Raw genomic sequence first — 25,378 nt, 5'->3', positions numbered from 1 at the left:
ACGTAATAAATGGAGTTTTTTCCGTCATCACTGACGAAATGACTGAACTCAAAGAAACGAAAGAAAATAGATTTCATCAGAAATGTCTGATTTTACGTCCTGTATTAATAAAACCGAGGTTCAAATATTTGATTGCTGTTCAGTTTAGTTTAACACACGCACACACGTACATTGTGTGGTTAAAAACATAGCGGAGTAAAATACGTGACAAGTCTTTTGATACATGCTCACACTTTATTTTGTCTTGTCAGATACTTTTTTTACGTCAGATACTGTCACGTAAGGTGTAACAAAATTCTCATTGACCAGTTTTGTCGTATTCAAATGCAGAAGGTTTGGATATGATGCTTATTTTGGTGAATGTGATGGTCAATTTAGAACTGCTGCAAGATTGTGGCGAGAACGATACCCAGATCGCGCTCCTTAGTCGCACAATGTTTTTTCTCGCTTAGCTAAACGAATTACCAGTAAAGGTATTATTCAACCGGATCATAATAAAGATAGACGAATTCGACGCCAAGTTAGGGACAAAAGGACACCGAAGATTCTTGCATCCGCTCAATTGCATCCCCACGATTCATTAAAACGTATAGAAAGACATTCTGGTATTAATCATAGCACGATCTGGCGGATTTTTAATGAAAACAAGCTGCACCCGTACAGAATGTCTCTTTACCAAGCATTGACAATTGCCGATTTTAAATACAAACTCAAATTTTACAATTAGATACGTCAACAAGCGCGAAACTTTCATCAGAAAATATTATTTTATTATATGATCATAGTGTAAATGTTGCAGAAAATACGTGGTTTGAGAGGTGCCATGTTTCTGCAGCAACTTGCATGCTGATTACATATAGTTTTGATGTCAACTTCACTTTTGAACAGACTGTGAGGGAAAGTAGTATTATAGAAGGTCAGCAAATTTCGCGGGAAACTGTTGCTGACAGATTTTCTTTTTGTCGAGAGATCTGCATGGTTGCTCTCGACCAACAATTCGACGATGAAGGCCAAATTGGAGGTGTTGGCGAGATTGTGCAAATTGATGAATGCAAGATCGGTCGCCGCAAATATGAAAGAGAACGTGTAGTTGAAGGTTCTTGGATTTTGGGAATAATTCACAGGGGCTATGCACATAAGTATCGGTTGGAAATCTATCCTGATAATAAGAGAGATGAGAACACCTTGGTCAAGTTAATAAAAAAACATGTAGCTGCAGGGACAGAAATTCATACCGATTGTTGGAAGGGCTACATAAATTTAGAAAATCATGGCTATGTGCATAAGACTGTGAATCACTCTGAAGAATTTGTGAACCACGATACTGGAGTTCATACTCAAAACATAGAGTCTTCTTGGCGCTGGATGCGTCGATTTCTATCTCGTGGAGGAGTTTGTAAGAGCAACCTTGCAGATCACCTTTGCGAATTCTTGTGGCGGCAACGTGTCAAGAAATTAAACGTAGATCCGTTTATTCAATTACTTGCGGATGGTAGGATTTGCTATTCTGGCAGTAGCACTTCTGTTTGTGAGAGGCGAGGGGACTCACAGTAAAAAAGCACCCCGGTTTGTGAGAGGCGATGGGACTCACAATTAAAAAGGACCCTGGTTTGTGAGAGGCGAGAGGACTCACAGTAAAAAAGAACCCCGGTTTGTGAGAGGCGAGGGGACTCACAGTTAAAAATCAATCTAAAGTTAGGATTTTTGTGTTAACGTTGTTACTGTTGTTGTGCCTCTAGCCGCTAAGGAAGAGGTCTTTAGGGATTTATACGCCCAAAGGATTAGGATCCACGCTCGAAATAAGACACTCCCGAACGTTAGGTATAAATTGATATATTTCACAGGTTTTTGTACACTTTCACTTATTCGCGATTATAATAGTCGGACGCGATACGTACGGTATATCGATACTGTCGAGATGAGCGAGCAAGTAGCGAGCGATGTTAATGAGCTATGTTACTGAGCTAGCGTCGGTGCATCTCGCGCTCAATATATATTAATTAATTAGGTCGTTGATTAGGGAGGAGTGTGGTGTCCCTGACCGGAGCATGTCTCGTGCTCCACTCGTCAGCTGTCTCGTCAGCTGCTTACTCAGCTTCCGAGAACTTGACCGTGACTTCCTTCTCTTTAGTCACGAATCTTTACTTCTTTCCCTGATTCTAATGCTTTGCTTTAATCAGCTCTTTCTCAATCTTTTCTGTTCTACTTTACTTGTTTTATCTTTTAATATTAAGAAATCGGTCGGGTTACGACACCGTCTTTATACTCCATTTCGTCGAAAACTATTATTCGTACGGTGAAAATGTATAGAATCTAAAATGTTTATCTCTGTAAGATCTAAAACTTTTGTCTAAAACATTTATCATGATTTTTTGTATTTACTGAGATAAACGTAAAAAACTAGAATTTTTATGGGTTTTTCATGGTTTTTACCATGATAATCAAGTAGTCGCCAATTTTCACTATGATATTCGTAATCAGCGCGTCATTTGTTCAAAACGTTTTTCTCTAAAATGCTTAGTTTTTGAAAGAAAAGGAGTGTACGGGTGGTTTAAGACACCCTGTATATACAATTATTGTAATTTGTATTAACATTTAACGGCAATAGGCTCAGAGTACAAACAATTAAATGGGAATACTGGCAGAAGAACCAAGGCGCAGGTATCGGTGCGCGAATTTATATGGATTCTATACAAATAAGAGAATAACATCCAAACGCCAAAGATAAACATGTTTTCACAGCTACCTTTCATCAGTTGTTTTCACGCTTACCTTTCATCAGTTGTTTTCACGGCTACCTTTCATCAGTTGTTTTCACGGCTACCTTTCATCAGTTGAATATCGGTTTAATTTAATGTATGTACATATTTACTATTCTTGATAACGAAGGTTTCATAAAGATCCATCTAGCAATGTCCTATTCGAATATGGAAGCATATGATATGCTGCTAATTTTGGGTGAGTGTAGAGATTCATTCTCTGCAGCTGAAATATTATGGCGACAGCGTTATCCTGATCAAACACCTCATTCACGCAACGTTTTTTCACGTTTGGCTAAACGAATACAAAACGAAGGTGTCATTCAGCCTCACCATAACAAGGGTAGACAAATCCACCATCCAATTAGGGATGAAAGAGCAGCGGAAATTCTTGAATCGGCAGAATTAAATCCTCGTGATTCCTTAAGACGCCGAGAAAGAAATTCTGGTGTTAGTCGTAACAGTATCTGGCGCGGTTTCAGACAAAACAAATTTCACCCTTACAGAATGTCTCTTTATCAAGCATTGAATAACAATGATTTTCATCAGAGACTTGCATTTTGCAACTGGATAAGACAACCACCTGATTTTCATCACAAAATTTTGTTTTCTGATGAATGTACATTTAAAAGTGATGGATCTGTCAATACTTGGAACTGTCGTCATTGGTCACTGGTTAATCCTCACCGGTTGAGAGAAATAGACCATCAACATGTATGGAAAATCAATGTTTGGTGCGGTATTATTGGAAATCGCATCATAGGTCCTATTTTCTTTGAAGAAAATCTAAACGCTGATAGATACTCAGCCTTGATAGAAACAGATCTTCCTGTCTTGTTAGAAACTCTTCCTCTGCGATTGCGCCTGGACATGTGGTTCCAACAAAATGGATGTCCGTCGCATACATCGAGAGTTGCCCGTACAATACTAAATACTATGTTTCCCAACAAGTGGATTGGCAAATACGGTCCGATCAATTATCCACCCCGATCGCCGGACCTCACTATCCTTGATTATTTCTTATGGGGAAGGGTAAAAGATATGGTGTACCGTGAACGTCCAACTATAAAAGATAATATGATTCATAGGATAAGTGAAGCAATTCTATCCTTAGGCGATGATGAGATTCTTCGAGCAACCAATTCTTTCCAAAATAGAATAGATGCTTGCATCGCAGCGAACGGTGCTCACTTTGAATATTTTGTTTGAACATACATACACCTCACTCACTCAGAAACGTGTGTGCGAACGTTCATAAGGTACCGTACATGCAAGCACACACACATCCTTGTCATTAGTTACGCCACAGGAACATTTGAAGTTCATAATTTCATCACAGTTACTTTCAAGGTCAATTTTAAGGTTGACAGAGGCACTTTCAGAAAAAACGTTTGATACAAAAGTTTCTTATTTTTTCACGTACAATTCGAATCTGTAATAAAAAGTACTATGTTCCCCTCAAAAAATTCAACTTCCGGTCCGGATGGCGTACTTCCGGTCGGAATCAAAAGTTGAAAATATCGCCATTCGATAGAGCATACCCGATTTACTTAAAAAATGTTCGCGATTTTTGATAAAAGCCATTTATTTTCATTTTAAAAGGGGTGTACGGATAATCTGAGACACCCTGTATAATAGCATTATATAACTAATTTTTAATAGCACTTAGATAAAAAGATTTCTAAACAAAAGACTGCACTTATTTTTCAGGTTTTATTTTTTTCAATAATATATAAAATAATTAAATAAATGATATCTTATTTTTGTAACTATATTTTACAAAATATTTATCCATTAATTTTTCTTTGCAGGCGACAATTATTAAAGCTGATAAAGACCCAAGAGGCAAATGACTCTCGGCGCACTAGCATTACTGAGGGTATTAACGAATCTATCAATTTGCAAAAATCGGTTGAATTATTTCCCGATATAATGGATTCGATAATTAGTACCCAAACAATGCAGTGCCTTGAGTCAACTTCAAATACAGGTATGTGTGAAAATGTTGAATTTTGCGAAGATAACAATAATTTTGTTATCGAAAACGGCCTTCTGGATACAAATCGTATCCAGGAAAGCATGCCTGAAGATCGTAGCATTGTCGACATTGCTTTTCTGTGGAATTAAATCCATAGAACATTCGATAACCATGCGCGAGGAATAGAGTGTCAATTTAAGGATTGGAAACTTATAAATTCTCGTCGCAATGGGTTAAAGACGCAGTTGTTCTTCAAATGCCAAATGTGCAATTATGAAGCCAACATCTGGAGCTAACCCAAGAGGCAAATGACTCCCGGCACACTAGCATTACTGAGGGTAGTAACGAATCTGTAAATATGCAAAAATCGGTTGAATTACTTCCCGATATAATGGATTCGATAATTACTACCCAAACAATGCAGTGCCTCGAGTCAACTTCAAATACAGGTATGTGTGAAAATGTTGAATTTTGCGAAGATAACAATAATTTTATTATCGAAAACGGCCTTCTGGATACAAATCGTATCCAGGAAAGCATGCCTGAAGGCCGTCGTATTATCGACATTTTTTTTTCTGTGGAGTGAAATCCATAGAACATTTGATAACCATACACGAAAAATAGAGTGCCAATTTAAAGATTGAAAACTCGTTAATTCTCATCGCCGTGGGTTAATGACACAGCTGTTCTTCAAATGCCAAATGTGCAATTATGAAGCCAACATCTGGGCAGAACCCACAGAGTTGCTCGACCCTGAGCTCCCTAGCTCCTAGTGGCCAACGATCCCAGAACAAACCCCGTGCCTCCACCGAGGGGCACAACACATAAAACATAGAGAAAATTTAGTCAATGATTTTCAAAAAACAGCCATGGAAAATATGAAAATGGCTGGCAAAGTTGAAAGACAACTCGCTATTGAAAAAAATGAAGTTATAAACGGTATTCCGTATATAACAGTAGTAGCGGATGGTAGTTGGATGAAGAAATCGTACGGCAATGCCTATGATTCTCTTTCCAGATTTCTCTTATTGGAGCCATAATTTGTTACCGCACGGGAAAGATTCTCTTTGTTGGTATCCGCAATAAATTTTGCACGCTATGTAATGTAGCAGAGCGAAAAGGTATAGAACCAAGAGCTCACAAATGCTATAAAAATTTTGATCGGAACGCAAGCTTCACAAGCATGGAGAGCGATGCCATCGCGGAAGGTTTAAAATATAGCCTCCAAATGCATGGTCTGATTTATAAAACGGTTGTTGCCGATGGTGACAGTAGCGTTTATCAGGCCATTCTTGATAACAGACCATACCGTGACCATTTGGTTAGAGTAAAAAAAATAGAATGCACTAATCATTTGCTTCGCAATTTATGCAAGAAGCTAAAAGCTGTGGCTGAAATAACTTAACCAAAAATGCATAGACAGCGTGGCGCGGAAGGTTTAAAATATAGCCTCCAAATGCATGGTCTGATTTATAAAACGGTTGTTGCCGATGGTGACAGTAGCGTTTATCAGGCCATTCTTGATAACAGACCATACCGTGACCATTTGGTTAGAGTAAAAAAAATAGAATGCACTAATCATTTGCTTCGCAATTTATGCAAGAAGCTAAAAGCTGTGGCTGAAATAACTCAACCAAAAATGCATAGACGTGGTTTTGTAGAGATGCGAAATGTTGTACAAAACAACATTTTAAAAATACGAAAAGAAATAATAGAGGCAGCCGCTTTACGAAGAGAAGAAAGACAACCTCAACATTGTCAGGCTATGGAATTACAAAAAGATATATTGAACATCCCTAGCCATATTTTTGGCGAACATAAGCGATGTGAAGCACGTGGTCGTAAACATGTAAAGACAATTATGATGAAAAAAAAAAATTATGTACAGTTTCTAAAATTACACGGTCTCTATGCAAAAATAGAAAGTGCTGTCATATACATAAGTGTTTATTCAGTTTATTGTTAAATTTAACAAATAATCCAGCAGAATCGTTTAACTCGATAATCTGCAAACAAATTGGCGGAAAGCGTATTAATTTTAGCAAACGAGGCTCCTATAATGCTAGAATTGCGGGAGCAGTTGTGCAATACAATACGCAACAAGTACTTACATAAGTACATCAAAGCATGTGTAAGACTGTTCCGCCTATTGTCGAGAACCTGGAAAAGCGACGACAAATAAAAGTTGCAAAAACCAGAGAATCTCGAGAAGTACAAGGAAAGCAAAAAAAAATTCAAACGAGAGCCAAGAACAGATCGTCATTACGGTCCGCAATCGCAAAAACCGAATTTTTCATCCAATAAATTCCAACAACTTCAGCAAAACTATTTAGAAAAATTGTTGGAAAATGCGATAAACTGGGAGAAAATTGAATTTGATACAAGAAAGCAGAGTGAATCAGAATTATGGTTATCATTGAGACGAGAAATGTTGACGGCATCCAATTTTGGAACCATATGTCGCATGAGACCGCCAACGTCTTGCACAGCGACAGTAAAAGCCATTTTATATCCTTCATTCATTGATACCGCAGCCACAAAATATGGTCCCGAGAATGAAGAAGTAGGAAGGAAAGAATTAGCCATACAATTAAATAAAGAAATAAAACCTTGTGGATTATTCATCGATACTGAAAATCCATGCTTGGGTGCTTCCCCTGACGGACTTATTGATAATAATGGTGTGGTGGAAATCAAATGTCCTTTGTGAACTGCTGAAAACTGGCTGAAAATTTAACAGCGAAAAAAGCCATTACCTTCTTTAAAAGGTATTTTTGAAAAAAATAATCCGCACAAAATGAATCGAAAGCACAGATATTATTATCAAATTCAAGGTCAATTAAATATTACACACCGAGAATATTGTATTTTTGCTGTTTGGACTCCAAAAAGCATGAAAATATTGCGCATTGATAGAGACAATATTTTTTGGAGAAATCAGATGCTGCCTTCCTTAACACGCTTCTATAACGAATGCATGCTTCCAGAAATCTTGGACAGTCGTCATAATAGACATATGACAATAAGAAATCCAAGATATATTATGGAAGCTAAAGAAGAAGATGAAAAAAAATTATTTAGTCAAACAAGTAGACAAAATATTATAGTAAGCGAAAATGGCATGGAAAAGAACAAATGATTCAAACCGAACGTTTCACCAATGGAAATAGCAACGACTAATATTGTTACTATTGCTCTGAATAAAGAGCAAGGAAAGCTTGCAAGAGCAGGGGATTCCAGCTAATAATATACCTGCAAGAGAATTTGCTGAAGCGTCGTCGTTGAACCAATTGACAACGGACAACGCGTCATGCCGCCAACATCAAGCGGAACAACCTGTGTATGTCGAAAGCTTGCAAGAGCAGGGGATTCCAGCTAATAATATAACTGCAAGAGAATTTGCTGAAGCGTCGTCGTTGAACCAATTGACAACGGACAACGCGTCATGCCGCCAACACCAAGCGGAACAGCCTGTGTATGTTGAAAGCTTGCAAGAGCAGGGAATTCCAGCTTATAATATACCTGCAAGAAAATTTGCTGAAGCGTCGTCGTTAAACCAATTGACAACGGACAACGCGTCATGCTGTCCTTTGTGAACTGCTGAAAACTGGCTGAAAATTTAACAGCGAAAAACTGGCTGAAAACTGGCTGAAAATTTAACAGCGAAAAAAGCCATTACCTTCTTTAAAAGGTATTTTTGAAAAAAATAATCCGCACAAAATGAATCGAAAGCACAGATATTATTATCAAATTCAAGGTCAATTAAATATTACACACCGAGAATATTGTATTTTTGCTGTTTGGACTCCAAAAAGCATGAAAATATTGCGCATTGATAAAGATAATATTATAAATATCCAAAATATTGTAACTGTCAAAAAATTTTGTTGCAATGTTTTGGAGAGAATATATTTGGACAAATATCACATCATGTGTACTTATGTCCTACAAATATATAAACATTTATGTGGTGAAGAAATTTATAGTACTGAGCTCTCGATCATATCGATTATATTTATATACTAACGATGATAAAGATTTATCATCGAATTCAAAAAGCTTGTCATGATGTGCAAAAGAATATCATCAAGAAAAAAATCTCAATGCGAAGATTATCTGTATTGGAGAGACAAAAAAATATATGGTTGTGTCTCACAAGAATAGGCGATAGAGGGGCCTATTCTTTATTAACAATATTCAGGATATTGTAAATTCAATATTCAAAATATTGTAAATTCATTATTCTCGATTATAGTCACGATTGAGATAAATATATAATATATTGTAAATGTTTGTAAATGTATACTACAAACGGACAACGCGTCATGCCGCCAACACCAAGCGGAACAGCCTGTGTACGTTGAAATATCAAGAAAAAAATCTGTTGAAACGGAGCGAACAACGGAGAAACCATTTTTACATGTTGAAACAACAACGCAAAGACGCACTTTAGACGGAAAATATGAAATAATACTGATCCTAACCCCGAAGGAAGTTTAATAATGACTCAAGAATGAAGTAATGACGAATAACCTAAAACGGCGGTTCAACTGAATGACAAACAAATACCACAAGCCAACGAGGCGAAATATCTGGGTATACACCTAGATAGTAAACTAAACTGGAGAACACACATATTTACAAAACGTAAGCAATTGGGACTAAATCTGAGAAAACTCTACTGGCTCCTGGGACGGAAATCTCAACTAAATATAAATTGCAAATTGCTCATTTACAAGCTCATTTACATACTTAAACCTATCTGGACCTTTGGAATTCAACTTTGGGGCACTGCTGCTGTTTCCAACATAGAGATCCCTAACAGCACATGATATCATACGAATATTCTATATTTATACTGAATGTACTGTGATCATACGTAATTTACTGAGAACATTCATATAATATCTCTGTAAACGTTATTTATCGTATATTCTCAGGATATACTCAGAATATAGAAACTAAGTTTCGATATTTAAACTGAATATACTATGATTAACTCTAATATACTGAGAATATCCCTATAATATCTTTATGATACATCGTTTGTCCTCTTTTTCGCACATTTTTCGTATATTCTCAGAACATACTCAGAATATATAAATTGAACCATTGGAGCGGTTATGTCTATACACGCCATATTGAATACGTAACTTCCAGTAGTGTCGCTAGTATCAGTCTCTTGTCGCTTATCTAGTCTCATGCCGGCGGATTGTTGCGTATCGCAGATGTGATTTCAATCCAAGGTAATCTCTTTTATTCTTTTAAAATAAAATTACAAAAATCACAATTATAAAAAATACATTTTTGCATATATTTTCATAATATTTTGTGCACACATTTCATAGTTAATAACGAAAAAACTGTTTGTAAATTGGAGGTTATCTCTTCCCGATAGAATTTCATGTTCTTATGTCGTACATGTAAAATAATCTTGTATTCTTTTAACATAAATATGTTATAAAAAAACATAAAACAACTACTGAAAAGATATAGAAAAAATTTACCCAAGCAGAACAGAAAATCACAATAATATTAAATGACATCAAAATGACATCAAAATGACATCAAATGACATCATAATGATTTTTGATAGTCATTATGATGTCATTTTGATATTATTGTGATTTTTTGTTTTGCTTGGGTATTTTATATTTTGTATACATTTCATAGTTTATAAGAAAACTGTACTCATACAATGGGATATTCTTTTTCTTATTACAGATTATTAAGATATTACAAGAGCGTACAATTTTGATAGTGCTACCTATAATAGTGTATTATTAGCATTAATTGCGTCAGCCCTGTGTTGCTATCAAAGGATCAGACGCAAGTTTTTGAGATCTGAATTCAGGTAATTACTTTCTTTCGTGCTGTGCATATATATTTTTAAAATTAATCATATTCTTATAATTTTTATAACATTGAAACAAAATTCTGTAGAAATACAAATTTGGTAGTTTACGAAAAAACTGTACTTATACAAATGGGATATTCTTTTTCTTATTACAGATTATTAAGATATTACAAGAGCGTACAATTCTGATAGTGCTACCTATAATAGTGTATTAGCACTAATTGCGCCAGCCCTGTGTTGCTATCAAAGGATCAAACGAGAATTGTTGACATCTGAATTCAGGTAAGAAACAGAATATTCCATTTGTATGAGTTGTTTTCTCATACAATACAAAATTTGAATTTCTAAAGACTTTTGTTTTGATATTATTAAAACTTTTATTTTAAAGTAAAAAGTTTTATTTCATATTGTCATTTTATTTTGAAAATTGTCAAGTTTCATTCACCGCAATTCACTATACAATGCGTGTATATATATAATATATAATATATATAATATATAAATACTTAATTTAATATTATTTGGTCTGCATTTATAATCATAAACATATCATATTATACAGAAATAAGTGCATGTTACTTGAAAATGGAAATATATAGAAAACGTAAAAGAAAAGATATATCATGCGTATCAAAGCGACACTTAAGCAGATTAGCTGCACAAGAGTCGGAAATTGTTTCTGATGTTTTGCATGATATCTCATCATATAATATCGACAATAACTGTACAAAAAAATTGACTAATGATTGTACGGTGAATTCTGCGACAATAAATATCGATAATAAAATGGAATGCAATGAAAATAATGAAATATTTGTACAATATGAAAATGATGATGCGCTCAAACAATCGGAATACAATACATTAGATTCACAACAATCATCTGTTAATGTTTCCTATAACGATTCAAGTGATGTAGCATTTGAAACTAGAAGAGACAGCAATTTGCAACATGATCTTGCAATCTGGGCAATAGAACATCAAATTAAACATACTGCTTTAGGAGCATTATTACATAGATTAAAGAAACATTCTTGTTTTTCAACATTATCAGTGGATGCACGATCGCTCTTGAAAACACCCAGACAATATGAAATACGTACAGTTGTACCAGGATTATATTATCATTTTGGACTATCAGATTCTATAAGAAGCATATTAACATCCGTAAAGAATATTAATTGCGTAAGAATAGCTGTGAACATTGATGGACTGCCATTATCGAAATCATCCCAGCAACAATTTTGGCCTATATTAGGCTCAGTTCTTCCATATAATAATGTGTTCATAATTGGAATTTATCATGGCAATGAAAAACCAGCGAGTGCCAATGAATTTTTACAAGATTTTGTTAACGAAGCTAAAGAAATATGTGCAAATGGAATTGACGTCAACGGACGGAACATACCATGCAGAATTGAAGCTTTAATTTGTGATGCGCCAGCTAAAGCATTTGTTTTGAACGTAAAAGGACATACTGGATATTCTAGTTGTACGAAATGTATAACGGAAGGAGAATATGTAGGAAATCGAATGTGTTTTCCACAAATTGATGCACCGCTTAGATCAGATAATGATTTTATAAAAAAAATAGATGATAGTTATCACAAGCCAGGTACATGCAGCTTGTTAGATATATCTTATTTCAAACCTGTAACAAATGTTCCATTGGACTATATGCACTTAATATGTTTGGGAATTATGCGCAAATTATTAAATTTATGGCTTGATGGAGAACTACATTATCGATTACAACACAGAGCCGTTAACGAAATTTCGACACGTTTAATAACTCAATTAAAACCATGGATACCCATAGAATTTGCACGAAAACCACGAAAATTAGATTGTCTCAAATTATGGAAAGCAACTGAATATAGATTAATATTATTATATACGGGTCCGTTGGCATTTAAATCTGTATTAAAAAAAAATGTTTATATTCATTTTATGACATTACATGTGATTATGAGGATCTTGTCTTCAAAAGACTTAAATGAATATCTAACATATGTGCAAGACCTGGTTCATTTTTTTAATAAAACATTTATAAAACTGTACGGAGTTCAAAATGTATCACATAATGTTCACAATTTAGTCCATCTTGTGGATGATGTTAAGAGATTTGGACCTGTTGATAACTTTAGCGCCTTTAAATTTGAAAACTACATGCAGATACTAAAAAAATATCTCAGAAAATCAGAGAAACCTTTACAACAAGTTGTGCGAAGATACATTGAAAAAAGAACTTTGTGCACATCACCTGCTTTATCAGATTCTGTTCGGATATATTCAAATTTGACATCGTTACATAATGATGGTCCGCTTATATCGAATTGCTGCTATCCACAATATAAAAGTGTTGAATACAATGGATTCACACTAAAAGCTGGAACACTTGCAGATAGTTGTTGCGGCTTAAATTGTGGTGCAATTATTTGTATTAAAAATATAGCATACTGTACCAAACGAAATATTCCTATACTTATTGGACACGAATTTTTGGAAAAAAAAGACTTATTTAATATTCCTTGTTTGTCTTCAGTGCTTGGCATTTATTCTGTGCACTCATGCTCTGATTTAAAATCGTGGCCATTAAAAAATGTAATTTGTAAATATGTGCAGTTGCCTTGTGGAGAAAACAAATATGCAGTTTTCCCACTCATACATAGCACAATGTAAATAACTTTTCTAATTGTGCAGAATAATGGAAAGACAGACTTCTACGAAAGAAAACTTTTATGCAATAATTGAATTTGAAGACGGATTGCAAATAATTCCTAATAAATGGTTGAGTGCAGATTTAAAAAGGGCTGTATGGCCAAACTTTACGAATAATGCACGATATGACAGGGCTGTAAAACTAATGGAAGAACCGCAATCTACTTGGCTGGAGCATCCAATTAGTAAAATATATGGAACGTATTGTAAGTATTTTCTTAAATATATAATTATCATATATAATTTATGGCATGATAATATGTATATATATATAGATATTTTTTGATAATATAGAAAAATAATATCTATATTAAGAAAATATAACATTATTTCTTTTTCAGTGAACTATATGATGGCAAGAAAAAAATTAAAAGAAGCTGAAGAGTTATCGGATCTAAATTCTGGTACTGATAGAGATGAATTCTTAAAAAAAAGCAGAAAAATCAGAGCCGCTAAAATATTTGACGAAGACACAAGTAATGATGAACAATCGGATGATACTTCTTCACTGATTTCGGATCTTCCAAAAGTTCCTGAGAAGCGTACAAATACCATAACGACGAAAGGTGCAAAAGTGTCACAAACAGGTAAAAGCATGAAATAACATTTGAAAAAATGAACTTTAAAAACAAGAAATTATATTAATAAAATACTGGTTTACAAATTGCAGATTGTAATTATGTAAATAACCCTAAAAAGAAATTTTGTAAAGAACACAAGCTAAAGGATACAAGATCGTGGACAAAATCACAGGAAATATTTTCAGGACATCATCAGGACAATTTTCGTAAATATGATATTTTTCCAGAAAATATAAAATAAAATGTATCATTATTATGTTTCACAATTACAACAATACAAAACGCAAAAATTAATATTGACTCACATATATAATTACAACTATAATTAAAAAAAAAAATGTAAATAGCAAGAAGTTTTAATCATACATTTTATTAGATTTTTAAGAATTCTTTATTTAATTGTAAATTTATTATTTTATATAATTACAATTAAAAATATAAGTATATGTTTTTCAACACTATCATATGAAGTTAATAACTATAATTAATATAATTGGGTATTGGAATTTATATAATGTTATAAACTTTTATCCCTATATATGTTTTATACTTATATATTATTGTCTAATATTTTATTTATATAAATAGAAATTCTATTTATATCATAAATGTTTTGTGATATTCTTGCAAAATAGGATTGATATTAAAAATTACTGTGTGTTTAAAATAATAAAAAATAGTATTTGTATATTGTTGCTAATTAACATTAAAACTTGATGTAACATTGAAGTATACTAAATTGAACATTGAAGTACAATAAAAATTTTTTTTTTTAGGTGAACAATGTGATGAACCTAACTTGCTCAATATGGACACAGAACAATCATTTAGTACCGATTTAAATGCTAATGAGTTTATCGAAACACAATTCACAAGTATGCACTCCCGACAAAACCAATTTGACACAAGGAATACGGATAGTGACACAAGGATACTTTCGAATTTGACCAATAAACCAGGTAACATATTAATTGTATTTCTTTTTTTTTTTATTTTAGTTACGATTATTTGTTGCATAATTTAGAGTATTGACGATGAAGACTTGCTTAATATGTCCACAGAACAATCATTTACTACCAATTTAAATTCCGGTAATGAGTTTATCGAAACACAATTCACAAATATGCACTCCCGACAAAAACAATCTGACACAACGAATATGATACTTTCAAATTTGAAACGAGGTAATATATTAACTACATTCTCTTTTTTTATTTTAGTTACGATTATTTGTTGTATAATTTATAGTATAACACGAATGATACATAATGTTTATATTGGAAGAATTTTCTTTAATATTTTTTTTAACATTTCTTATATTTTTAATCTCTACATAGAAACAGAAAACTTTCAACGGTTTGTCGTTGGGAAGTTGATAAATTTAGAATTGAAAATAAATTCTATTGAAAGGAATCAAAAACAAATCATTGAAAAACTTCCGATTACTGATTTTAAAGAAAATGAAGATGAAAATATAGATATTTTTCAAGACTTGCCATTGAAAAATAAAAATGATGTCGAAGCAATGGAAACAAAATTAATAAACGATAAAATTTATCGAAGCCAGATGGTGAGTTCAATATTATTATTTTAATCCTGTAAAGTATCTTTGAAAAAAAGATAGAACATTTTTAAATTTGATAAAACGTACAATTTTTAATAAAAATCTTATAATATTATAAATTATTGTTAAAAACTTTGAGTATTATACTTTTGAATGTTACGTAAATTATAATTATAATGGTATTACTAAATTTATTATTTGCTACAATATTTGACATTAGTTAATTTATTTAATGTATATAAGTTTTTTTCTGAAGAACAATAGACATGCATATTTATGTTCCACAAGCTTTTTCAATAATTTTGTACAAAGTTATAAATATTTATATTGTAACTTTTTTAATCACAATTGCTTTTTAATTTCAAAATTTATATCTTTGTTTAGGAATATTGTATATAAAAAATATTTCTCTAAAAAAATTAAAATATAATATAATGAATATATATAACAAATATAAAAATAAAATTATATAGTTTTGACTAAATTTTTTGATAAAAATAATTATTTGTACATAAATTATAATAATTATATAGTTTTGACTAAATATTGATAAAAATAATTATTTGTACATAAATTTTATACTAATATGCAAAATAATTTAGTATAAAATATTTGAGAACACATTATTTCCACATTATATCAAATATAAATTGTTTTGTGAAATTTTATATCTAACGCATACAAATATAATTTGTTTTGTAAAATTGTATATATAACGCAATTTTTAATAATTTTAGATTAAACAATTGGTTCGTGTTACATGCAAGGATCTAAAAACTTCATGTATACATTTAATGAGGAAAGTTTTCTCAAATAATGCAGCAGTTCATTACAGTTGGTATGGCGCAAAGAAAAAACAAAACTTTTCGCAGCTACAAATTTGTCAAGTAATTATGTGTAAGTAGAATAAATTCTGAATATAATCTTTATTTTATATTACTAAAATAATGATTCTTTTTATAATTAAAAGACATTTCAAAAATATCTATAAAAGTTCTTTTATTTAATCAAGTGAAAAGAAAATATAGTAATTTTGAGATATTTAAATATTCCTTTTTATATAGTGAAAATTAAATATAGAAACATTTCTTAATTACTTTAAATTAGTTTTAAGAAAGTCTTAAAATTTATTTTAAAATTAATAAATGAATAATTTCTAAAAATATTTTACTTTTTTCAGGTGTAATAAGAAAACTACATCCAAATGCAATTGATGAGGAAATATCCGCTCCCATAAAAATATGGCTAGCCCACGCCAAAGAACGTATGGGGAGAGAAAAGGAACAAAACATGGAAGACCAAGAATGAATGGATGGAAACTTCCTATTTGAAAATAAAGTCTGCTCTAATTTATTGTTTTGCGTATAGAGATATATACATGTTATTTTCTTTTTTTTTATCGAATTTTAGTTTTAAGCGTACAAAACATGTTCAATATTGTTTATTTCTATAAAAGACTTTACTTTATTTTAAAATTTAGACTCATATATATATTTTTATATATGTATACATGAAATGTTTAATACGTTTATTATGTTTATATGTTTATTTTCTTTTTATTATATAATTTTAGTTTTAAGCGCACAAAACATTTAATATTGTTCACATAAAAGACTACGTAAAATTTATACTCATATATATATTTCTACATATGTATATGAAATGTTTAATACGTTTATTATGTTATTTTGTTTATTTTCTTTTTATTATATAATTTTAGTTTTAAGCGCACAAAACATTTAATATTGTTCACATAAAAGACTACGTAAAATTTATACTCATATATATATTTCTACATATGTATATGAAATGTTTAATACGTTTATTATGTTTATATGTTTATTTTCTTTTTATTATATAATTTTAGTTTTAAGCGCACAAAACATTTAATATTGTTCACATAAAAGACTACGTAAAATTTATACTCATATATATATTTCTACATATGTATATGAAATGTTTAATACGTTTATTATGTTTATATGTTTATTTTCTTTTTATTATATAATTTTAGTTTTAAGCATATTTTATATAAAATGTATATTTTTTACTTACGTATGTTGATTTATTATACATGTACTTACATTATATTTATATTATTCATGTATACACATTACTTTTACATGTACTTGTAAATATTACAAGTAAATAAAATATTAATAAATATTAATTTATAAAAGATAAATAGAGTACAAATTAATCTAACCTAACATAACCTAATCAGTATATATGCATAATATATCAGTGACATACTGGAGATATAACGTTAACATTCTATAGATATCCTTGGTTTATACCATAAGATCTTCTCAGTATATACTATGAACTAAAATAGGAGGACATTAGAGCATTCTTAGTACGTACTCAGTACGTCATAGTACGTATTTCGAATGTTCTGAGAATATACGCAATATACTTTTGCGATATACTTCGAACATTCTCAGTATCTACATGTGCTGTTTGGGATCATATAGAGATTTCAGACGAAAATACTAAGAATAATTGTAGATGCGCCGTAGTATATAACCAATGACAACCTCCACAAAGACTTAAATATCCCGACTGTGAAAGAAGAGATAAGAAGAATGGCGTTAAGTTACAAATCTCGTCTCGAAAACCACCCAAACACTCTCGCCAGTAAGTAGTTGCAATCTCTAACTGTAGAAAACGTAGATTAAAACGTAAAACTCTTCAAGATTTATTTTTGAACTAGTAATTTACAAGTATAAGTAGGAGGAATCGTTGGATTCCTACCGAGCCCGCCTGAAGATTCGTATTTACCTATTGATAAATGCCCTTAAATGAGGCAGATGGCAATAATTTATTAGGAGTTAAAAAAAAAATTTATTTATGATTATAAAAAAGCTTTGCATAAGTACATGACTCCATCAAATTAATGTCAATATGATGTTTAACTTTATTCCTGAGATATGACATTTTTCAATTCTTGCATACCGGTGAAACCGAAATTGGTCACATATTATTATACAGTGTTTGTTAATCAACGCCCACTATTTACACAGCATTATTCTTCATTAAAAATAGAGTCGGAAAGTTCTGAGCCATTTTGTCGGAGATCCTTATTTATGGCGCGGCCGGGAGCCACTAGTGTGATTCGGGCATAAGCTGTAAATTATATTTCTGGTAACGTAAAGTCCGCTTGAAATTAATCGAAAAAAACAATTTTGTTATCCATTTTGTCGTCCGAAGCATAGAAAAGCTTTATTTTTTTCACTCGCTTTTATATCGCATCCACTCGACATCTCGACATTTGCGTTTTTATTGAAATATTTTCTGTACGGACAACGCGTCATGCCGCCAACATCAAGCGGAACAGCCTGTGTATGTTGAAAGCTTGCAAGAGCAGGGGATTCCAGCTAATAATATACCTGCAAGAGAATTTGCTGAAGCGTCGTCGTTGAACCAATTGACAACGGACAACGCGTCATGCCGCCAACATCAAGCGGAACAGCCTGTGTATGTTGAAAGCTTGCAAGAGCAGGGGATTCCAGCTAATAATATACCTGCAAGAGAATTTGCTGAAGCGTCGTCGTTGAACCAATTGACAACGGACAACGCGTCATGCCGCCAACATCAAGCGGAACAGCCTGTGTATGTTGAAAGCTTGCAAGAGCAGGGGATTCCAGCTAATAATATACCTGCAAGAGAATTTGCTGAAGCGTCGTCGTTGAACCAATTGACAACGGACAACGCGTCATGCCGCCAACATCAAGCGGAACAGCCTGTGTATGTTGAAAGCTTGCAAGAGCAGGGGATTCCAGCTAATAATATACCTGCAAGAGAATTTGCTGAAGCGTCGTCGTTGAACCAATTGACAACGGACAACGCGTCATGCCGCCAACATCAAGCGGAACAGCCTGTGTATGTTGAAAGCTTGCAAGAGCAGGGGATTCCAGCTAATAATATACCTGCAAGAGAATTTGCTGAAGCGTCGTCGTTGAACCAATTGACGACGGACAACGCGTCATGCCGCCAACATCAAGCGGAACAGCCTGTGTATGTTGAAAGCTTGCAAGAGCAGGGGATTCCAGCTAATAATATACCTGCAAGAGAATTTGCTGAAGCGTCGTCGTTGAACCAATTGACAACGGACAACGCGTCATGCCGCCAACATCAAGCGGAACAGCCTGTGTATGTTGAAAGCTTGCAAGAGTAGGGGATTCCAGTTATTTTTTTCACTCGCTTTTATATCGCATCTACTCGACATCTCGACATTTGCGTTTTTATTGAAATATTTTCTGTATTAATTATAAATATAACGTTTCATATTTAAGAATTATTGCACGAAAATATTTGTATAATTAAATGTTTATTTTGTATAATATATCATTATAGTAATATTAATAATTTTTATTTCTATTTGTAATTGACAGGAGTGGTACGAATCCATAAACCGGAATCAAGTGATAAACAGATAGCTGAAATTAAATCGAGTTGGCTAGTGCATGCTAAGTGGCGACAGCAAAGAGCAGAGTATGTATATTCATTAATAATAAGAATTATATGTTAAATATAAATATTTTACCGCGTATATATATCATAATATATATATAAATAATAATTTAAAATATTTGTAAAAAGTCGCGATTTTTAAAGATCTGTGCTGTATAAGGTATCATAAATTTTGCGTTAACTGTAGACATTTTTATAAGACAAAAATGAGAAAGCAGCAAGAGTGCGAAGCTGTCTTGGAAGACGTCTCCGAAGCAGAACTATCAGTTCTAAGTTTTATATTTTATTATATATATATAAATAAAATAATACATAATATATATTAATAATATTATATACATATAGCTTTTATATTTTTAAAAATATCAATAAAGAGCTCGTTTTCTTTAATTTAATGTATTTTTTTGCGATTCCTTATTAAAGAAAAAGAAATAGTTGAGGGGATTTCAAGGGTTTCTTATTAAAAATAATATTAGGATAAGATTTCTGGCATGTTTCATAAATATTAATACAACATTACCCGCAAGATCTCTGGGATGTTAATGGAATGAGTTTGGACGAACATTTTCATGTTGCTGGGAGGTTAATAGCAGATTTATTAATCTCTGTGGAATGTTACCATCTTACAATTTAAGGTGATTATAACGTTATTGGGATGTTGATGTGCTGTGAGGGAAGTTTCTCATTTTCAAAAGTGAGTTTCATGTTAATATTTTTTTTTATTGAACTTCAATCATCGTGGAAAGCGACTGAAAAGGAGATTGGAAGAAAATTGACGGATAAAATCGACAGTTTGCAAAAAGAAATAAATACTCTCACAAACATCGAAGAGTCATCAGAAAAGACGTCTCATGAAGGGAATGAGTCAAATTGGAATGGCAAATTTCAGGGCGCTGTTCTATACACGGTTACCGATATCTGTAAATTCTGATATATCAAAAAACATATCCAAAGACACTTACAGAACCTATGACTATCGATAGCTATGTATAGAATAGCAATCTAAAGCTCTTTCATTCCTTATTTGTTATTAGATTTAGAATCTTTTATTGGACACAATATACTTTAATTTTTATTAAACTCTTAATCTTTCACTATTAGTATTTTAAATTGTTTCGTTTAGTCGAATTCGAAATCTGCTATTGACATTAATTTATGTTTACATTAATTTTCAGAGTGAAAACCTATGCAATTGGCGAACACAGCGTCTATAGCAACTCCATTTAATCCACGTACTTTTGAAGGCGTCAAACGAAAATGCACTGTTTAAAGAAAATAAAGAGTAAAATAATAGTAGTCGTAGTAGTAACAAATAGTGAGTCTCCAGAAATTGTTTCGACATAGGGAAAGCATAAGAAACGAAAGAACGTTTCAGAATAATTTCTATAAGATCAGCGTAAAAGCGATCAAGCGTAAAATAAATTGTTTCGAAAACTTTGAAACTTGTATATATATAATATATATTATATATTGTGTATGTATTTAATTTTCTAATTATTAATAATATCGTTGATTGGCGGGCGGTTCTTCGTTGCCCACGGCACATTCCGCGCGTGGCTGGACTATCGATTCCGTGATCCCGGAAATCGAATTTACAATAAAAGAAACCGAGTTGGGCGCCAGATACGGAAGGCCGCACCACGTAAAAAGATAGCGAGCACAAAAGAAATGTTACGGAACCGACAATTACACGCGACGACAAAATACGCAGCTACTCAATAGCCACAAGTTCTTTAACATCTAATCAAATAAAGAGAAAAATATGAACATGTACTTACTCGTTAAGCGGCTGCCGACTGAAAGAATCCGTGACACTGTTGAATAAATGTGTAATGACAATTGCTTTGTCCATAACAATACCAGATGGTAGCTTGACTGGATCCTCTATAAGAGTGTCCATCAATGGATCCCGAAATTCCTCAGGAGTGTCGTCGCGCGCGCGATTGTCTCTCGCGATTATCGTTGCACGCTCAGCGAAAGCTATGAACTTTTCAATTTCCGTCGTAGTTTTGATGGCGGATTTTTCTAGTCTACTCGAAGCATCGGTGAATAAATCTTTACAAAACAAACGCTGCAAAAATAAATTTATATATATCAATATTAATATAATTTTTATTAATGCCATTTGACTTTCCTACCCATTTCGCGGATAAAGAAACAATATGAAAAAATACTATATAATATCACTTACTTGCTCTTGAGATCTTCGTTATCATCCTGCAAGCGTTTGATATCGAGCTCGAACTTGACGCGTTCCGTGTCCACCTCATCGAGCAGCTTCTGCTTGTGAGAGAGTACGGCCTCGATGTTGGGCATCTCTCGAGTGAAGGTCTCCTGGGTGGTTTGTACCGCCCGCTTCAACCGGGAGTTCGACTCGAGATAACGCATCGTCTCGATGTAAGATGGCGGACGATTGTTGAGGTTGAGCGGGCTGCCTGGCCGGATCGGCGTCAACGTGCTCGGCGGCGATTGAATAATCCACGACGATGAGGCGGTGGTTATCGCGGACGGAACGGTTGTCGCGGAGAATGCAGTAGTTATCGCGGACAGGACGGTTGTCGCGGAGGATGCAGCAGTTATCGCGGAGGACGCGGCGGCCGTCGTCTTCTTCCTAGACTTGGTTTTCTTACTAGACATTGTTGTCGTTGAGGAATTATGGTAAGTGGGTACGTGGTCTTTCCCTCGTATGCGGTTTCCCAGTTATATGTCGCGACTAACGTTCTAAGACCAAGTCCCAAGACCAAGATACCCAGGGCCAAAAAGAGACGGAAAAATATCGGGCGCGTATGTACTAGCAAATCGTCAACTCGAAATTGCCGAAAGCGTTAGCGATCACCACGTGTGATTTTATTTGCAATCGGATAATCTCACACTCCTTGCAGCTAAATGCGCACTGCCGGACCGGATGCCGGCTGCCGGCTGCCGGTGCTGGGCCATAGTATAGACACAGTATAGTGTGACGTCCCGCCAATTTTCGAAACCATATTTTAACTAATAATATGAATGCTTGGTTTTCCTTCACCTCTATTTTCTGTTGGCCACCCTGCTAATTTTAACCGTTGGTTAATCTAACCGGACTTGGTGAAATTGGCCCTAAATACCGCTTTTATTCTCGTATTATACCTATGGAATATAGAACAATTATTTAATCCATTTGCTTTTATTTCAATTATTAATCAATATCATTAATTGCTTCTAGTTCCATATGATTATTTATCTTAGAAATTAAATGCATTTTAATTCTTTTAGCAATAATAATCGATTGCGCAAGGAATTGAGGATTCCTTGGATCAACCAATCAGAAAGCTTTATTTAGAACTAGCTAGTCGCGCAGTAGTAATACTCTAGAACTAACCGATAGTTACTTTAAGAACAGGCTTGCAAGCGAACTTTAAGCGGGAAGCACACACTTTTGCATAAGCGCATAATCACAAGCATAAGGAAATTGATTGGTCCATTTCCTTATGCATAACGAAATTGACCAATCAATTTCCTTATGTTTATGATTATGCGCTTATGCAAAAGTGTGTGCTCCCCGTTTTAATCTAACCAATTAATTAATATACAGATGAATAATTAAACAGATATTTAATTAATTAATATACAGATAAATACACAATAAGTATTCCGGCGCAAACATAAATAATATAATTAAAATAAATAAAGCAAAAGGAGTATACGCACCGTACTTTATGGAATCATAATATAATAATAATTTGTTAGAATTTTCTTCATATCCTCTGCAAATAAGCATAAACCTTTCAGTATTATTTAAGCCTTATTCGTAAAATAAAGAATTACAATTCAATAACTTTATAATGACTAATTAAAAACAAATTATTATAAAATGTTTCCATAAAGGGACATTACTCAATTATCACATTAATTAATATGCCTCCATTATAGCATATTTTAGTCAAGCGATTATAAATATTTAAGTATACAGGTTTAAGAAACTTATATTTTATGGACTCATAGATTATATATGTAATACATATATAACAATTCAATCAGAATAATGAGACAAATAATGAGACAAATCAATTAGTATAAAAAAATAATTGTTTTTAAGAAAAAGTATGTAATTATTTACGTTTTTTTTTTTTTACTTTAATTGATTTGTCTCATTATTCTGTACATAAAAGTATTACGGTAAGATTATCGAAAACTAAATATTTTACGTATTTTTATTTTTTATCGAACGTGATTGGTTTTTACTTTTAGAACCAACAAATCAACGTCGAGTGTTGACAAGACGATGTTCAACGATTGTATCTCCTGACGCGTCCAATTACTAAACAACTAAACGTAAAGTCCATATCAGACTATGCATTGAGATTGAAATTTGACCAATCAAGACAAAATTTTAGTTCCCTTTGTCCTGATTGGTCAAATTTCAATCTTCAATACGTAGTCTGATACGGGCTTAAAGTCTGTATAAGTACCGATCTACAATAGGTGGTTTAAGCCCTAAGCCTTAAGAAATTGACTAATCACAGTCGAGTATTCTCCTCATACTTGATTGTGATTGGTCAATTTCTTAAGGCTTAGGGCTTAAATCACCTATTGTAGACCGGCACTTAAGCCCGTATCAGACTAAGCATTGAAGATTGAGATTAAAAATAAAAATTGTGATTTGACCAAACAGGACAAAAAAATTTTAATCCCTTTTGTTCCGATTAGTCAAATTCCAATCTTTAATCTTCAATCTTCAATCTTCAATGCGTAGTCTGATACGGGCTTTAAGGTGCCTTTACATGACAGCGTTAAGCGTCGAGCGTTTGCGCAGAAAATTGCGCAGAATCTAATTTCAGCCTAGAATCTATCTCGTTTAAATTCTGCGCATTTTTCTGCGCAGACGCTCGACGCTTAAGGGCCACCGCACAAGCTCTTCCGTAAAGCCCGAATCACACTAGCGGCTCACGGCTGCGATTGCGATTGCGATTGCGTTTGTGATTGTGATTAGCTACGCTCCAATCATACTTGCAATTGGTCGATTGTGATTGGCTGAGGCAATCGCAGCCACGAGCCGCTAATGTGATTCGGGCTTAACGCTACCGTGTAAAGGCACCTTTACTGCCAAGGTGTAAAATCTCCCTAAGAGAGCTAACTAGGGCTCTTCGATTAATAAAGAAATGCCCATGTGCAATTTTCCCCTAGGACTCTCCGTCTCCTAGTTATTTTGTAAAAGCTTTAACGCTCGATAACTCCGAAACTATCGATGCGGCGAAAAAAGTCTATATTACCCTTTTTGCAGGCCCTAAGGATATCCTTCGATTCCCATAGGTCCGAATCTCCAATCGTCGATTTGAAAAAAAACATGATTTTACGATTAAGTGTCGGTCTACAATAGTGATTTAAGCTCTAAGCCTTAAGAAATTGACCAATCACGATCAAGTATGAGGAGAATACTCGACTGTGATTAGTCAATTTCTTAAGGCTTAG

At 33.3% G+C, this 25,378-nt stretch overlaps 3 protein-coding genes across 8 annotated transcripts; 2 read left to right on the top strand and 1 right to left on the bottom strand.

The window, feature by feature from the left end:
• Window positions 1–2,796: 2,796 nt before the first annotated feature.
• LOC115243229 lies at window positions 2,797–4,399 on the top strand. Its single transcript, XM_029820042.1, has one exon. The coding sequence runs from the start codon at window positions 2,859–2,861 to the stop codon at window positions 3,966–3,968; it is 1,110 nt and encodes a 369-aa protein (XP_029675902.1). The 5' UTR covers window positions 2,797–2,858; the 3' UTR covers window positions 3,969–4,399.
• Window positions 4,400–9,082: 4,683 nt separating this feature from the next.
• Window positions 9,083–16,912, top strand: LOC115243221. Of its 5 annotated transcripts, XM_029820028.1 has the most exons (11): window positions 9,097–9,983; window positions 10,462–10,591; window positions 10,750–10,876; window positions 13,298–13,521; window positions 13,657–13,902; window positions 13,986–14,102; window positions 14,673–14,855; window positions 14,958–15,080; window positions 15,234–15,466; window positions 16,198–16,357; window positions 16,641–16,912. In XM_029820028.1, the coding sequence occupies exons 4-11, from the start codon at window positions 13,302–13,304 to the stop codon at window positions 16,766–16,768; spliced, it is 1,410 nt and encodes a 469-aa protein (XP_029675888.1). In that variant the 5' UTR covers window positions 9,097–9,983; window positions 10,462–10,591; window positions 10,750–10,876; window positions 13,298–13,301; the 3' UTR covers window positions 16,769–16,912. The 5 variants fall into 5 exon arrangements, with proteins under 5 accessions (XP_029675886.1, XP_029675887.1, XP_029675889.1 ...); XM_029820029.1 differs by lacking the exon at window positions 10,750–10,876 and having other exon boundaries at window positions 9,096–9,983; XM_029820030.1 differs by lacking the exons at window positions 10,462–10,591; window positions 10,750–10,876 and having other exon boundaries at window positions 9,096–9,983.
• A 2,692-nt stretch (window positions 16,913–19,604) lies between these two features.
• LOC115243222 (lamin-C-like) lies at window positions 19,605–22,900 on the bottom strand. Of its 2 annotated transcripts, XR_003885188.1 has the most exons (3): window positions 22,125–22,900; window positions 21,712–22,004; window positions 19,605–19,719 (listed from the first exon to the last, which is right to left on the bottom strand). XR_003885188.1 is itself a non-coding variant. In XM_029820031.1 (2 exons), exons 1-2 carry the CDS (start codon window positions 22,568–22,570, stop codon window positions 21,959–21,961), a joined length of 492 nt encoding a protein of 163 aa, XP_029675891.1. In that variant the 5' UTR covers window positions 22,571–22,900; the 3' UTR covers window positions 20,398–21,958. The 2 variants fall into 2 exon arrangements, 1 of the variants encoding a protein (XP_029675891.1); XM_029820031.1 differs by lacking the exon at window positions 19,605–19,719 and having other exon boundaries at window positions 20,398–22,004.
• Window positions 22,901–25,378: the final 2,478 nt, after the last annotated feature.

Source organism: Formica exsecta, unplaced genomic scaffold (genome assembly GCF_003651465.1).
Source record: "Formica exsecta isolate Colony F162 unplaced genomic scaffold, ASM365146v1 scaffold7, whole genome shotgun sequence".
Lineage (NCBI taxonomy): Eukaryota > Metazoa > Arthropoda > Insecta > Hymenoptera > Formicidae > Formica > Formica exsecta.
This window is presented reverse-complemented; position numbering and strand designations above follow the sequence as displayed.